This window comes from Gilbertella persicaria, assembly GCF_025201335.1.
Source record: "Gilbertella persicaria strain CBS 190.32 chromosome Unknown B0P05scaffold_50, whole genome shotgun sequence".
NCBI lineage: Eukaryota > Fungi > Mucoromycota > Mucoromycetes > Mucorales > Choanephoraceae > Gilbertella > Gilbertella persicaria.
The window spans coordinates 21,361-35,675 of record NW_026252011.1 but is presented as its reverse complement, the minus strand read 5'-3'; the positions used below and the strand labels follow the sequence as shown (position 1 = coordinate 35,675).

At 39.6% G+C, this 14,315-nt stretch overlaps 7 protein-coding genes across 7 annotated transcripts; 4 read left to right on the top strand and 3 right to left on the bottom strand.

Annotated features, from left to right (window-relative positions):
• Positions 1-583: 583 nt before the first annotated feature.
• Positions 584-2,439, top strand: B0P05DRAFT_590860 (P-loop containing nucleoside triphosphate hydrolase protein; the record flags this gene model as incomplete). The annotated part of the gene is made up of 2 exons (XM_051582851.1): positions 584-964; positions 1,018-2,439. The coding sequence occupies 2 exons, from the start codon at positions 584-586 to the stop codon at positions 2,437-2,439; spliced, it is 1,803 nt and encodes a 600-aa protein (XP_051430978.1).
• A 412-nt stretch (positions 2,440-2,851) lies between these two features.
• On the top strand, positions 2,852-4,535 carry B0P05DRAFT_558135 (uncharacterized protein). Its single transcript, XM_051580097.1, has 3 exons — positions 2,852-2,967; positions 3,009-3,099; positions 3,143-4,535. The coding sequence occupies exons 1-3, from the start codon at positions 2,875-2,877 to the stop codon at positions 4,411-4,413; spliced, it is 1,455 nt and encodes a 484-aa protein (XP_051430977.1). The 5' UTR covers positions 2,852-2,874; the 3' UTR covers positions 4,414-4,535.
• On the top strand, positions 4,536-7,061 carry B0P05DRAFT_558134 (terpenoid cyclases/protein prenyltransferase alpha-alpha toroid). The gene is made up of 5 exons (XM_051580096.1): positions 4,536-4,806; positions 4,871-4,989; positions 5,043-5,387; positions 5,438-6,062; positions 6,143-7,061. Exons 1-5 carry the CDS (start codon positions 4,615-4,617, stop codon positions 7,046-7,048), a joined length of 2,187 nt encoding a protein of 728 aa, XP_051430976.1. The 5' UTR covers positions 4,536-4,614; the 3' UTR covers positions 7,049-7,061.
• Positions 6,683-8,584, bottom strand: B0P05DRAFT_268193 (developmentally-regulated GTP-binding protein 1). Its single transcript, XM_051573389.1, has 9 exons — positions 8,509-8,584; positions 8,450-8,458; positions 8,281-8,404; positions 8,184-8,231; positions 8,011-8,141; positions 7,890-7,959; positions 7,543-7,843; positions 7,116-7,502; positions 6,683-7,066 (listed from the first exon to the last, which is right to left on the bottom strand). Exons 1-9 carry the CDS (start codon positions 8,530-8,532, stop codon positions 7,060-7,062), a joined length of 1,101 nt encoding a protein of 366 aa, XP_051430975.1. The 5' UTR covers positions 8,533-8,584; the 3' UTR covers positions 6,683-7,059.
• Positions 8,585-8,590: 6 nt separating this feature from the next.
• B0P05DRAFT_599696 (uncharacterized protein) lies at positions 8,591-9,620 on the top strand (the record flags this gene model as incomplete). Its single annotated transcript, XM_051583210.1, has 2 exons — positions 8,591-8,912; positions 8,960-9,620. Coding segments are annotated over exons 1-2 (825 nt in total), but the record flags the coding sequence as incomplete, so codon positions are not given.
• Position 9,621: 1 nt separating this feature from the next.
• B0P05DRAFT_558127 (3-phosphoglycerate kinase) lies at positions 9,622-11,128 on the bottom strand. Its single transcript, XM_051580095.1, has 3 exons — positions 10,980-11,128; positions 10,234-10,918; positions 9,622-10,182 (listed from the first exon to the last, which is right to left on the bottom strand). Exons 1-3 carry the CDS (start codon positions 11,042-11,044, stop codon positions 9,682-9,684), a joined length of 1,251 nt encoding a protein of 416 aa, XP_051430973.1. The 5' UTR covers positions 11,045-11,128; the 3' UTR covers positions 9,622-9,681.
• A 964-nt stretch (positions 11,129-12,092) lies between these two features.
• Positions 12,093-14,131, bottom strand: B0P05DRAFT_478128 (uncharacterized protein; the record flags this gene model as incomplete). Its single annotated transcript, XM_051575000.1, has 2 exons — positions 12,093-13,556; positions 13,604-14,131. The coding sequence occupies 2 exons, from the start codon at positions 14,129-14,131 to the stop codon at positions 12,093-12,095; spliced, it is 1,992 nt and encodes a 663-aa protein (XP_051430972.1).
• Positions 14,132-14,315: the final 184 nt, after the last annotated feature.

Sequence of the window (14,315 nt, the reverse complement as noted above, 5' to 3'; positions counted from 1 at the left end):
AGTATGTTTTCACTCAGAAGCATTGTTGAGTGTCAATTGAGTAGTCTTACTTTTAGTGCCATCCCATACAACGTATGCTAGTTGTTACCCCTGAGTCAACCATTGTCTAATATAAAGAAAAGCCTTATCAAGGATAACGTCAATCTCAAAAGAAAAAAAAAGCTTCAATTGACTCTATTAAATAGACTGTACAGATAGATTTTGCTTCTGTATTTACAAGATCAAAAGAATAAGATGCAAAACGATAAATCGGTCCTCAAAAGCCATCCATAATTGCATATAGTTTTAACCAAAGAAGGCAAGATAGTTCCTAGTATTTTTATATGAGTATATGCCATATATTGAGAGTTTTTTTTTTTGAGGGTATTAAAGTATATTTCATCATGAACTGTTGTCTCACAGGGTTATCTTGACTTTGCCACATCGATAAAACGAAGCGTATTTGCGGTGTTTCAAACAGAAGGTAGCTCCTTACTCTATTATCCAATCAAAACTTTGCGTAAAAAGAGTCACATATCATTTTAGAACTAAAAAAAGTTTTCAAGTTCTTTATCTTTCTTTTCACTTCTATTTCAGAATCATCATGAGTGGAAACATCTCTGCATCTAAGGCCAAGCGTCTCGCAGCCAGAGCTGCCAAGAAGGGTGGTAGCACCAAGTCCTCTGGAAAGAACACTCCCATCACAGCTTCAGAAAACAACTCTACTGAAGACTTGACTCTTGAAACCCTCAAGATCCACGCTGAACGTACTGCTACTGGTGTCTACACTTCTCAAGAAAGAAGCAGAGATATTAAGATTGATTCTTTCTCTCTTAACTTCCACGGTCGTGTCTTGATTGACAATGCCTCTATCGAACTTAACTTTGGTAGACGTTATGGTCTTATTGGTGCTAACGGTTCTGGTAAATCTACCTTTTTGCAATCCCTTGCTGGTCGTGATATCGAAATCCCTGACCATATTGATGTAAGTCTCATTAAAACTATGTGTGGAGTGTATGATCATAACCTATTGTCTAGATTTACCTCTTGAACCAAGAAGCTGAACCCTCTGACATGAATGCTGTTGAAGCTGTCATTCACTCTGCTCAAAAGGAAGTCGCTCGTCTCGAAAAGCAAGTCGAAGACCTTCTTGGAGAAGAAGATGGTGCTGATAACCCATTGTTGGACGATATCTACGAACGTATTGAAGGTATGGATCCTGCCACTTTTGAAACCAGAGCCTGTACTCTCTTGGCTGGTTTGGGCTTTGATTCCAAGCAAATGAAGAAGATGACCAAGGACATGTCTGGTGGTTGGAGAATGCGTGTTGCTCTTGCCCGTGCTCTTTTCATTAAGCCCACTTTGTTGTTGCTTGATGAACCCACTAACCACTTGGATTTGGAAGCTACTGTCTGGCTTGAAGAATACTTGAAAACTTATGACCGTATCTTGGTCATGGTGTCCCACTCTCAAGATTTCTTGAATGGTGTTTGTACCAACATGATGCACTTGACTCACAAGCGTAAGCTTATCTACTATGGTGGTAACTATGATATGTTTGTCAAGACCAAGGAAGAAAACGAAGTCAACCAAGCCAAGGCCTACGCCAAGCAACAAGAAGAAATTGCTCACATCAAGAAGTTTATTGCTTCTGCTGGTACTTATGCCAACTTGGTCAGACAAGCCAAGTCTAAGCAAAAGATCATTGACAAGATGGAGGCTGCTGGTTTGATCGAAAAGGTCGAGAACCCCAACGCTTTCAAGTTCTCCTTCACGGATGTTCCTAAGCTTCCTCCTCCTGTGCTTGCTTTCCAAGATGTCTCTTTCTCTTACGATGGTAAGATGGAAAACTGTCTTTACAGAAACCTCGAGTTGGGTATTGATATGGATTCCCGTATTGCCCTTGTCGGTCCCAATGGTGCTGGTAAGTCCACTTTGCTCAAGTTGATGGACAACGAGCTTATTCCTACTGGTGGTCGTATCCAAAAGCATACTGCTTTGAAGCTCGGTAAGTACTCACAACACTCCAACGACCAACTCGATATGGATTTGTCTCCTATCGATTACATGCGTAAGAAGTTCCCTCAAGAAGGTTCTGACTTGGAACACTGGCGTCGTCAAATTGGTCGTTATGGTTTGACTGGTGCTCACCAGACCTCTCTTATCCGTACTTTGTCTGACGGTCTCAAGTCTCGTCTTGTGTTTGCTGAATTGGCTGTTCTTCGTCCTCACATTATCTTGTTGGATGAACCTACCAATCACTTGGATATGGAGTCTATTGATTCACTTGCTGATGCTATCAACCGTTTCTCTGGTGGTGTTGTCCTTGTTTCTCACGATTTCCGTTTGATCTCTCAAGTTGCCAAGCAAATCTGGCGTTGTGAGAATGGTCATGTTACACCTTTCGAAGGTACCATTACTGCTTACAAGGAAGAACTCAGAAAGAACGTTAAGTTGTAAATATATATATTATACTGTCTCTATTCCATTCATATACTTTTTTTTTTATATGCGTAAAAATTTATTAAATTCATTATTTACACCACACACACACACACACACACACACTCTACACTACACTATACACATTCACACACATCTACGCATATTACTCTATTTTATATTATATATAAATTCTTTAGATGATTATAGAAATCAACATTTGATCGTTTGTAAAAGAATGAGAAACCCAAAAAAAAAAAAAAAAATAATATGCGTAAATTTAACTAGAAACAAAAAAAAAGAGAGAGAGGGCTATAAAGTTAAATTTTATACAGAAGGAATGTTATATTGAACATGTTAAACATTCCATGATTAAGTTTTTCGATCGACTTTTGACTATAAATTATGACATGACAGACATCAAAGAAAAGGTCAATCCTTTATTTCTTTACTATGAAAAAGACGGGTCTCTTCCTTTCCTTCCTGGTGGCTCAATTGAGTTGTGCCTTGGGTGCTGTCACTTTACCCTTTAATGCTGTTCAAGATGTAAGCAACCGAAACATTGCACATCACTCATGGTTCTATAGATACAACAAGCCATTGACCATGCCGTCTTAGAAGATGCTGCCATGCCTCATATTGATAGACAAGTGATTAGCATCAATCCTTCTGTTTCAGGTAAGAAAACAAGTTCAGTCCAATCCTAAATATGTCATATTAGCTTCTGTCTGTCTTCCTACCACTGTCACTGTATCTCAAACTGGTATTTTTGGTTTCTTCACTGTTACTTCTACAAGAACTGTATCTGTCGCTAGTATCACTGTCACTCCACCTGTTGTCAGTGTCATTGCTCCACCTGTCACTGTCAGTGTGACTCCTGCACCTGTCCTTGTCAGCGTCACTGCTCCACCTGTCACTGTGACAGCACCTAACCCAAACACTATCACTGCCACTGTCACTAATCTCCAAACAACCACGATTCGATTACAGCCTATCACGATCACAACTTCATTGACCACAACCACGGTGGGTACTGTCACTGTCACAGCAGGTTTGTTGGATGGTATCTTGGGTGGTCTTGCTTCACCTACATTGGCTGCACCTATCACTGTAAGTGTGCCTGTACCTACCACGGTTGTTGTTCCTACCATCTTGACCTTAAGCGTACCTGTACCTACTACTATTGCTGCACCCGCTGTTACTGTCAGCGTACCTGTGTTTACCACCATCTCTGCTGATCCTATCACAATCAATGTGCCTGTACCCACTACTATTGTTGCTTCTCCCGTCACTGTAACGGTGCCTATTCCAGCTACTGTGGTTGTTCCTTCACCCGTGACCGTCACTGCCCCTGCTGTCACCTTGCCTGCTATCACTTTGCCATCCATCTGTCCTTCTGTCCTTCCTCCTTTCACACTGCCTGCTATCACTGTGACTGCACCTGCTCTTCCTCCTATCACTGTAACTGCACCTGCTCTTCCTCCTGTCACTGTGGCCGGTCCCCCTATCACTGTCAACTTACCTGCCACTTGTCCTCAACTTACCTGTCCTACCTTCAGTGCACCTGTGATTACTGTCTGTCCTAGCAGTTTAACCAACTTGGTTCCTTCTGTGACCAACATTATCTCTGATATTTCCAACATTATTCCCTCTATCACTTTACCTGATGTTGTACCTACCCTGACCAATGCCATTGATAACTTGTCCAACATCATTCCTAGTCTTTCTCAATTGATGCCTACAGTAACTGTAACAGCATCTGCTGATGTTGGTGTTGATGGTGTGCCTCAAATCAACCCTGCTGGATTATTGGCTATTATTTTCAATGTGATTCAAGGTATTCAGAACACAGTGGGTGGTACTAACCCTGTTCTTGCTGGTGTCTTGAATATCATTCAACAAGTAGAGCAACAGAACAATGAAAACAATCAACGTATTGTCTTGTTTGTTCTCTTGCAAGCACTTATCAAGAACATCGCTGGTATTCCTTAAAATAAAATACACTTTATGTTACTTAAATTCGCTTATGCCATGTTTGCCTTTTTTGGTATTCAGAAGATTACACAATCAAGAATAAAACCTAAATAGAGATTGAGTCTTTCACATATAGATAGATGTTGATTGGCCCCTTTCTCATTGTATTTAAACAAAGTTTTTTTTTTTTTAGTGCTGTCAAAGCTTCCGTGTCTTCTTATGACTATTGCCTTAGAAACTTATTATCCAGCCACTATCAGTGCCAGCAACACACCTGCTTTTACAGACTTAGCCAACTGGCGTTTAAAAGTAGTAGAAGGTGCTCAAACTTGGCATTACTTGGAAACAGATGAGGAACGTAAAGCTTGGCCTCAAACTGTTTGGGACAAGTACCATTTAGGTCTTCCTGTGGTATGTTGACAACGCCATCATGCATGGTTGCTCATGTCCTTTCTTGTTTTTTTTCTTTGTTTAGAACTTGCCTGAACTTCCTAAAGCCAATACACCTCTTGAAACAGCACGTAATGGATTTGAGTTTTATCGTCAGTTACAGACAGAAGATGGTCATTGGGGTGGTGAATATGGTGGTCCTATGTAGGTGAAAAGGAGGGAGTATATGTCCTTTTTTTTTTGTTGATTCGCTATAGGTTTTTAATTCCAGGTCTATTGATTGCTCACTATGTCACAAATACACCTATACCTGAACCCATGCGTCTTGAACTGATTCGCTACTTGTTAAACAGAGCGCATCATGAAGACGGTGGTTGGGGTATCCATATTGAAGGAGTTTCTACTGTTTTTGGTACTGCTCTCAACTATGTTGCTCTTCGTATCCTTGGTCTTGGTCCAGACCATCCTGCTCTTGTGAAGGCACGTAACTACCTTCATTCCTTAGGCGGTGCATGTGGTATTCCTGCTTGGGGTAAATTTTGGCTTGCTACATTAGGTGTGTATGATTGGAAGGGTGTGAACCCCATTCCCCCTGAATTATGGTAAAATACATCGATAGAGACTGGCCACAGTTACTTATCAATCTCAATAGGACATTACCTCAATCACTTCCTATCTGTCCAGGTAATTGGTGGTGTCATACGCGCCTTGTCTATCTTCCTATGGGCTATATCTATGCTCGTCGTATCAGTGCACCCCTTACTACTTTTATTCAATCCCTTCGAGAGGAACTCTACACTGAACCCTACGATACCATTCACTGGGACAAACAAAGAAACAATATCTGCTCTGTGGATCTCTATACCCCTCATTCTAAAATTATGGATGTCCTTAATTATGCCATGACTTACCATGAATCTGTGGCCTCCAAGTTCAGTTGGCTGAGAGACTATGCGCTCAAATTGACAGTAGAGCAGATCAAAATGGAAGATGAAAATTCGTTTTATTTGGATATTGGACCTGTCAATAAGGCCATGAATTGGATTGTTGTGCATGATCATTATGGCAAAGATGCCTATGAATTTAAGCAACATGTAGAGCGTAATGCTGATTTTATGTGGATGGGGCCTGAAGGTATGATGATGTGTGGTACGAATGGCAGTCAACTTTGGGATGCTGCTTTTATTGCACAAGCTTGTGTGGAAGCTAAATTGGCGGATCACCTTGAATACCGTGAAAATATGGTCAAGACACTTGAGTTTATTGAACTCACTCAGGTAACTAATAAAAAAAAAAAAAAGAGAGAGAGAGAGAGAGAGGGAGGGGAATGTAATCCTTGGACTTCATCTTTGATTAGATTCGTCGTGACCCACCCAATTGGAAAGAAAGTTATCGTCAAGTCTCAAAGGGTGCTTGGCCATTCAGTACCAGAGATCAAGGCTACACTGTCTCCGACTGTACTGCTGAAGGTATCAAAGCCACTATCGCCTTACAATCCACACCTGGCTTGCCTACTTTGATTGATGTCTCTCGTCTTCGTGAAGCGGTTGATGTCTTATTAACCATGCAAAATTCAGATGATGGCTTTGCTACATATGAAAAGATTCGTGGTCCTCATCTGTTAGAACTCTTGAATCCTGCTGAAGTGTTTGGCAATATCATGACAGAGTACAGTTATCCTGAATGTACTACAGCTGTCTTGATGGGCTTGCGTAGTTTTATCAAAATCGACCCTGATTACCGTCGTGCTGAAATTGATGAAACCTGTCGTCGCTGCTTAAGATACATCAAGCGAGTGCAAAATCCTGATGGCTCATGGTATGGTTCTTGGGCTATTTGTTATACATATGCAGCCATGTTTGCATTGCAGAGTTTAGCTAGTGTGAATGAATATTATGAGACATCAGATCATGCTAAGCGTGGCTGTGACTTTTTGATTCAACATCAAGAACAAGACGGAGGTTGGGGTGAGACTTACAAGTCGTGTGAGACACACACCTATTGTCATCATGAGAAATCTCAAGTGGTAAATACTGCTTTTGCTGTCATGGCTCTCTTAGAAGCCAAGTATCCTCACAAAGAACCCATTCGTCGTGGTATTGAACTTATTATGAAGCGTCAACAAGCCAATGGTGAATGGTTACAAGAAGGCATTGAAGGTGTCTTTAACAAGAACTGTATGATTTCTTATCCCAATTACAAATTTGCTTTTACTATTTGGGCACTTGGCAAATATGCAGATGTCTATGGTGACAGTATTTAAGTTTTATTTATCTAGATTCTAATAAAGAACGTAGTCAGCACTATGGTTATATCCAGTTGAGACTTACTTTTTAACAATTTGGACAACATCTTCATCATTAAGTACGTGTTCTTTACCAACTTTTTGGGGATTATGCTTCACTGAAGAACCCCAGACATAAGCACATTTGAATTGATCCATAATAGACTTGTGAATACTGTTACAGAAGTCTTCAACAGTACACTTTTCATTTGTCATCACAACAGGTTGCTCATAGTCTGGTAGTCTGCCCTTGGGTTTCGTGTAAATTCGAACAAGACTCAATTTCTCCCACATGAATTCCAATAGTTCGTCAAAATTCCATTCGTGGTTAGAAGAGATAGGAACAGCATTTGGAATCTTGTAAATAAGATCTAATTCTTCAATGGAGATTTGATCAATCTTGTTGAGAACATAGACAGCGGGAATATAGATACTAAAACAATCAATAAGGGACAAAACACAATTAGGCTTACCGGTTGCCTTCAACCACATCAATTAAATCATCAATCGTACAGTCTTCTTTGAATGAAATGTCGGCATTGTGAATACGATATTCACTCAAGACAGCCTTCACTTCATCAAATGTAATGTTGGTCAGAGGCACCGTGTTGGTCATGTTGATACCACCCTTTTCTTTCTTTTTGAAAATAATAGCAGGAGGTCTCTTGTTTAATCGAATACCAAAACCTTCTAATTCCTTTTCGATGATTCGCTTGTGGGTCATAGGCTTAAGTACATCAAGCACAATGAAAATAAGCGAACATGTACGTGCGACTAGAGCCTTGTTAAACTTGATGCATATGTAACTTGCTTTACTTACCTGCAATAACTTGACGACCTCTACCCTTACCATCCTTGGCACCTTCAATAATACCAGGAAGATCAAGAATCTAACCCACTGGTGAATACCTTATATCTCTTTTTTTTTTCGATTGACTTACTTGAAGTTTAGCACCCTTGTACTGAATGATACCAGGAACAGTAGTAAGTGTTGTGAATTCATAAGCACCTACTTCAGATGCAGTACCTGTCAATTTGGACATCAATGTGGATTTACCCACAGAAGGAAACCCTAATGCATGGTTATGATAAACAGAAGATGTCTATCACTTACCAACAAAACCAATACGGGCAACACCTGTCTTTGCAACGTCGAAACCAACTACCATCCGATATGAATGTCAAGTTTCAATTTCAAGAAATAAACTTACCGCCACCGCCACCGCCACCACTACTGGGTGTAAGCAAATCACGCTTAAGTTTAGCGAGTTTTGCCTTCAACTGACCCAAGTGATAAGACGTGGCCTTATTCTTTTGGGTTTTGGCCATTTCGTTCTATATACTTTATTAGTCTCTATAAACTTGTATGTCGATACATACTTCGATTTCCTAATAGATAGTATGAGTAAAAAAATACAGAAAGCACACATCAAATATACCTTGATTTTATCGACCAAAGACATGTTGGCTAGTAATGTATATGCAGTGAAGAAAAGAAAGAAAGAAAGAGAAAAAATAAGTGCTTTCTAGAACTAAATATTTTTTTTTAGTTTGATTTTCTTTACACACCCATATACAAAAAGCCACAGAACAAATTGGAGGGAAGCAATTTTATTGGATAATAGGGATGGATTTAGTCACAGTAGAATGCATTGTTATTTGAACCTAAAGAGTGATAAATGGCTTGGTCTATATACAAAAGGCAGTTCTTGGTTTTCTCTTTTTCTCTTTATTTTTTTTTTATGTATGAGTTCAACATGTCCTTATGCAGTATCTGTCATTCACCCATAGAAGAAGATCCATGTCGAGCAAAAGACTGTAATCATGTCTTTCATACTTCTTGGTTAGTAATAATAAACTTGTACAACACAAATAACAAAAGACGATTAGCCTAACAATAGCATTTCATCAAGGCACTGTCTGTCCTTTTTGTCCAAACCAAATTCTCGTCAAACTCTATCAAAAGATAGAAACAGATGAATCTCAAACTACTTTGTTGTCTGAACTGACAAAGGAGCTCGACAACCGATTTGAGTGTCAAACAGAATCAATGAAACAACAAATGAAATCCTTGGTGCTTCATGATATCTCAAGACGTAAACAAGAATATCAACAGTTAAAGACCATGTATAAAGAAGCATTGTTTGGTCTTGAAGCAACACTGAAGGATATTGTTCATCAACAAGTGGTAAATAAACAACTTGAATATTCACAATGGAGCATTAAAACAAACACTGATAAACAAAAGACGGATTTATCAACCGAGTTGACCAAAGACACATTGACGTTTCGCCAAAAACAACAGTGTTTAGAAAAACTCATTCAAAACTATGTGGACGCGCTCGAAAGACGCAACACGCTTGCCATTCAACTTCAAGAAAAGATTCAAGAATTAGTTGTTCAATGTGCCAGTTTATCACCAGAATCTCAACCTTTAGTCGAATCTGAAATTAATGCGATTCAAGAGCAAGTCCTTGATCTTTCTACAAGACAGACAGAACAAGATGTTGCTTATGCAGAGCAATTCATAAGAATTGGGCGTATCTGTTCTATCGTTGAATAAACATTGCTTTATACAAAAATCATATATATTTTTACAGAATATGTCTTTTTTAGTTCTTGGTAGAGAGAGCAGTGACACCAGGAAGTTCCTTACCCTCAAGGAGTTCAAGAGAGGCACCACCACCAGTAGAGATGTGAGAGACCTTATCGCCAGCACCCCATTGAAGGGCAGCAGTGGCAGTATCACCACCACCGATAATAGTAGTAGTATCACCCTTAGTAGCTTCAATCACAGCATTAAGAAGAGACTTGGTACCATTAGCAAAGGCATCAAATTCAAACACGCCGGAAGGACCGTTCCAGACAATAGTCTTGGACTTGAGGACTTCTTCACGGAAGAGCTTGTTGGATTTTTCACCACAGTCAAGACCCATCCAGTTATCAGGAATACCTTCAGATTCAGTAGCATAGCCAGTCTTGGCGTTAGGGTTGAAGTCATCAGCAGTGACGAAGTCAACAGGGAGGACGATCTTGACGTTCTTTTCTTGAGCCTTCTTGATAAGATTAGGGACCAACTTGGAACCAGCTTCGTCATAGAGAGAAGTACCAATCTAAGTAATGTGTTACATCAGATGTCTCTAAAACCCATGTTATGTTCTTACCTTCATGTCATCAAGAGTCTTCTTGAAAGTGAAAGCCATACCACCACAGATAATCAAAGCATTAACCTTATCAAGCATATTTTCAATCAATTGGATCTTATCAGAGACCTTAGCACCACCAAGGATGGCAAGGAAAGGACGAGCAGGGTTTTCCAAGGCCTTGGCAAAGTATTCAAGTTCCTTTTGCATAAGGAAACCAGCGGCACGTTGAGGGAGTTGAACACCGACCATAGAAGAGTGAGCACGATGAGCAGTACCAAAGGCATCATTGACATAGACATCAGCAAGGGAAGTCAAAGATTCACGGAAAGCCTTGACCTTATCGGCATCAGCCTTGATCTTGTTACCGTCAACCTTGGCAGAACCTTCTTCTTCAATGTGGAAACGAAGGTTTTCCAAAAGGATGACCTTACCGCCAGTAGCAGATTGGCAGGTCTTTTCAACTTCAGGACCAACACAGTCGTTCAAGAATTCAACGGGCTTACCCAAGAGCTTTTCAACTTCGGCAGCAACAGGCTTGAGAGAGTATTTGCTGACAGCTTCACCGTTAGGACGACCCAAGTGAGACATCAAGATGACAGCAGCAGCGCCTTGGTCAAGAGCATACTTGACGGTAGGAAGGGCTTGAACGATACGGTTGTTGTTGGTGATAGCACCATCCTTCAAGGGAACGTTGAAGTCAACACTAGGACGCGTTTTTTTTGTCAGCAAACATGTGTGCATGAAAAATAACTCGTTTTACTTACCGGATGAGGATGCGCTTATCCTTAAGATTGAGGTCACGAATAGAAAGCTTGTTGGACAAAGACATGATAAAGTTTGATGAAGAAACAAAAAGAAAAGAAAAGAAAAAGTCGAAATAGAAAAAAAACTTATATTGATGCTTTCTTGGTGCGGAGTTGAGAAATGATATGAGCAAAGATAAAATCTGATATGAACAAACAATGAAAAAAATCAGGTCATCGATTATGCTAGGCTTCACTTGCACTAAAGTCAAAGAGCTAAAGATAACTGAGCCTTCAAAGAGAAGACATATGTCTAGAAAAAATGCAACTACTACAAGCCAAAGCAAAGAAGGTCATTATTTCAATTTCATTACGCTTAATTTAATCGATTAGCATGAAATTTTGAAAAGTGACTGCATTGTTGTGGATAATGCGCCTATCTATAAGTATCAGAATATAAAAAACTTGTTGAAAGTGGAGGATATAGATGCATTTATCTTCTTCCATACTCCCTTGCTCTCAAAAGAAAAGATCAAAAGACTCCCACGTCTAGAGTTACAAATGTTTGTAACAAAGTCCTTTTCAGCGATTTGAGAAGATTCTGTGGACATTATGTTCAACACTATTCACTAAGGATAAATTAGATGATACATACACTTGTGCTCAGTGACTTTTTGATAACAATCTCACAAGTCGAAGGTTCTTTTTACCTTTAATTCAGTTCATATACTCTCACTTGGCCTTCAAACTCAAATACATCACTGAAAAAGAACTATTGTGTCAATACATTTTGCATGCAAGAATTCATTCTTGGATTCAGTTCCTAACCATAGGCAAATACCTGATTCAAAAAAAGCTACAGTCATTCATTGAAAGCCGTTAATAGAGATTATTCTACCGAGCTTAAAAAACGCTCAACACAGTTTTCATTTGTTATTAGCTATCGAAATAAACTTTGTAGTCGTTCACTGTACGAACAATTCGAACGTGAAAACAGTAAGCCTAGTGGCAATATTTCAAACTCTCGGTACCCAAATTATTCATCGATTGGCCGAATTCACACGTAGAAAACATCACGTTCAAATGTTTTCATAAGCTGATGTTTTTTTTTACATCATTCTTTTATATGCTGATTTATTGAGATAATGTCTCAATTTCTGCTAGACAGTTATGGCACTTGAATAAAATGTTATTTTCCAGACTATACTTGTTTTTAGCATGAGGACCTGCACCAATGCTAAATGTTCCTTTTTCACTTGTTCTAATAATAGACTGAATAACATCTTTGGCTTTTTCGTACTGTTTGTCATATATCAACATACGGGCTTCTTCATAGCGCGTAAAGTAGTAAATATAATGGTCCAACTGTATCTTGTCTGCATGCTCCATCACACATTGGACAGATGATTTATACAACGCTCTCCATTCTGATTCCTTGTCACTATCACCACACTTGGTTAGCAACAAACGCAAGATCATAGCACGCAAGTAATGGCTAAGACAGAGGTCATCATAATAGTTCAATGCTTCCGTATGTATCTTTTCATTCTCCAAACGTTGAATCTCAGTGGTTGTACGGTTCAGATTGTTGTGCAACACGTCTTCTGACATGAAATCAAATGCACTAAACGCATTCAATGCTTCCAAGTCTGGAAACAACAAACGGTTGTTTTGAGCAATAAATTTGCGCGCCTTGCGAGAAACGAACTTTTCCAAGGGAATCGATTTACCTGCAATCTTTTGCTTGGCTCCAGTCACTTTCTGCATCATTTCGTGTGCTTTTTGATGTTCAGATATCGTGTAAAGCGAAATAGCCTGTAAATAGTAATAGACGGCTTTAGACCAGTTACTTTCCTTTTGCAGTGTGGTGTAACAGACAAGGGCTTCTTGCCAGTTTTGTTGCAATAGATTGATGAGGCCTAGCTCCCAGAAACACATGTGTTGAAGTTGCTTCCAGTCTTTTTGTGTATCAATGGCTTTTTGGTATTGTAGCTTGGCTTCTGTTAGTCTTCCTTGAGCACTTAATTGACGACCCGAAAAGTAGAGAAAAAAGACGCCATCAGGATATAACTTGAGATTATAGGCCAAAATGCGGTCTGATAATTCTTCGTTGACATCGGACAATGGCACCAACTTGGACAATATGATATGGTACATCATCAATGCCATGTCACAAAATTGTCGGCGTAAACCTTCATTGGAGTCTTGTGTTGGGGGCAGCTCAGTAGGAGCAAGACCAGCATACTCTTCCCAACCCCCTACAGACTCTAAAATCTCCATGCCTTGTGCTCTATCACTTGTGAACCCTACGAATTCGACCACTTTAACAACAGACGTGGGCAATAAAGAAATCATGAGATTGAACAAACCCACGCCGAGAGAGACACCAGATGTAAAATGATCATCCAGCTCACATGATGAGATATCCTTGCCTTGAATAGCTTCATCTCGTACATGGTTAAGGAATTTTTGTAATGTTCGGTAAGTGTTATAACTGGATCTTACATAAAGACCTTCACGTAAGAACGAAACAAAACTTTCATCATGTACAATGCAGAGTAAGGCCTTGAGTAAATACGATTCTGCATATACCAATTCCTACTCCCAACATTAGTAACATGGCAAAAGGTGCATAGTTTACTTACAGCATGACGATGTAATCGAGACATGTTCAAGATATCTTGAACAGTCATACTCTTGACCCAAGAGGTAATGCTACCCAACCAACCTATTTCTTTCTTGCGCAAAGCATCAGCCAATTGAATGGTGTGCTTTAATGCATCTATGGCCGCTGAAATATCTGTCTTTTGGAAAGTCATCATACTCTTAAGGAATAAAATGAATGAATGTCCCAAAGAATGATATAAGCTTGTGTTTTGTTTGGGTTCAAGAATAGCCTCTGCTTCTGAAATACGAGAGTTCAGGAACAAATCCATCGCTTGACGTACTTGACTGATATCAAGCAAAAGACTGTCTTGTGCTGCTTGCCAGTTTTTGGATGGAATATTGAGCGAAGGTAAAGGGGTCTCTTGCTCTTCTTCGGTTTTTGTCGGCATCATAGAAGACATGGACTGGCCCATGCGACTCATGGTACGAAATGACATGGGAACATTGATTGTTGACTTGCTCTTTTGTTCAAGTCCTTCTGGCCTTTTCTTACTTAAAAGTGGCATTGGGTGAAAAAAAATGAAAAGAACAAGGAGTGATATTTTTAGCATAATTTATATAAAAAAGCGCTTGTTTAAAAAGGAGTTGCACGTTGACTGTATTCAAATTTAGCCATGAGGCGATCACTTTTTGCTCGGAAGTCCGTTGCTAGGCAACTACTGGCCAATTAAAATGATTGTTTCGTTTTGT

What these genes read in the sequence shown, in the direction of transcription:
- B0P05DRAFT_558135 (XM_051580097.1), top strand. Translation starts at nt 2,875, where the DNA reads ATGAAAAAGACGGGTCTCTTCCTTTCCTTCCTGGTGGCTCAATTGAGT. An exon ending in CCTTTAATGCTGTTCAAGAT is followed by an intron (nt 2,968 to 3,008) that starts GTAAGCAACCGA and finishes ATGGTTCTATAG; the next exon opens with ATACAACAAGCCATTGACCA. An exon ending in CATCAATCCTTCTGTTTCAG is followed by an intron (nt 3,100 to 3,142) that starts GTAAGAAAACAA and finishes ATGTCATATTAG; the next exon opens with CTTCTGTCTGTCTTCCTACC.
- B0P05DRAFT_558127 (XM_051580095.1), bottom strand. Translation starts at nt 11,044, where the DNA reads ATGTCTTTGTCCAACAAGCTTTCTATTCGTGACCTCAATCTTAAGGAT. An exon ending in GATAAGCGCATCCTCATCCG is followed by an intron (nt 10,919 to 10,979) that starts GTAAGTAAAACG and finishes AACGCGTCCTAG; the next exon opens with TGTTGACTTCAACGTTCCCT. An exon ending in AGACTCTTGATGACATGAAG is followed by an intron (nt 10,183 to 10,233) that starts GTAAGAACATAA and finishes CACATTACTTAG; the next exon opens with ATTGGTACTTCTCTCTATGA.
- B0P05DRAFT_268193 (XM_051573389.1), bottom strand. Translation starts at nt 8,532, where the DNA reads ATGTCTTTGGTCGATAAAATCAAG. An exon ending in ACAAGGGTGCTAAACTTCAA is followed by an intron (nt 7,960 to 8,010) that starts GTAAGTCAATCG and finishes CCAGTGGGTTAG; the next exon opens with ATTCTTGATCTTCCTGGTAT. An exon ending in GATGTGGTTGAAGGCAACCG is followed by an intron (nt 7,503 to 7,542) that starts GTAAGCCTAATT and finishes TGATTGTTTTAG; the next exon opens with TATCTATATTCCCGCTGTCT.
- B0P05DRAFT_558134 (XM_051580096.1), top strand. Translation starts at nt 4,615, where the DNA reads ATGACTATTGCCTTAGAAACTTATTATCCAGCCACTATCAGTGCCAGC. An exon ending in ACCATTTAGGTCTTCCTGTG is followed by an intron (nt 4,807 to 4,870) that starts GTATGTTGACAA and finishes TTCTTTGTTTAG; the next exon opens with AACTTGCCTGAACTTCCTAA. An exon ending in AGTTTATTGAACTCACTCAG is followed by an intron (nt 6,063 to 6,142) that starts GTAACTAATAAA and finishes ATCTTTGATTAG; the next exon opens with ATTCGTCGTGACCCACCCAA.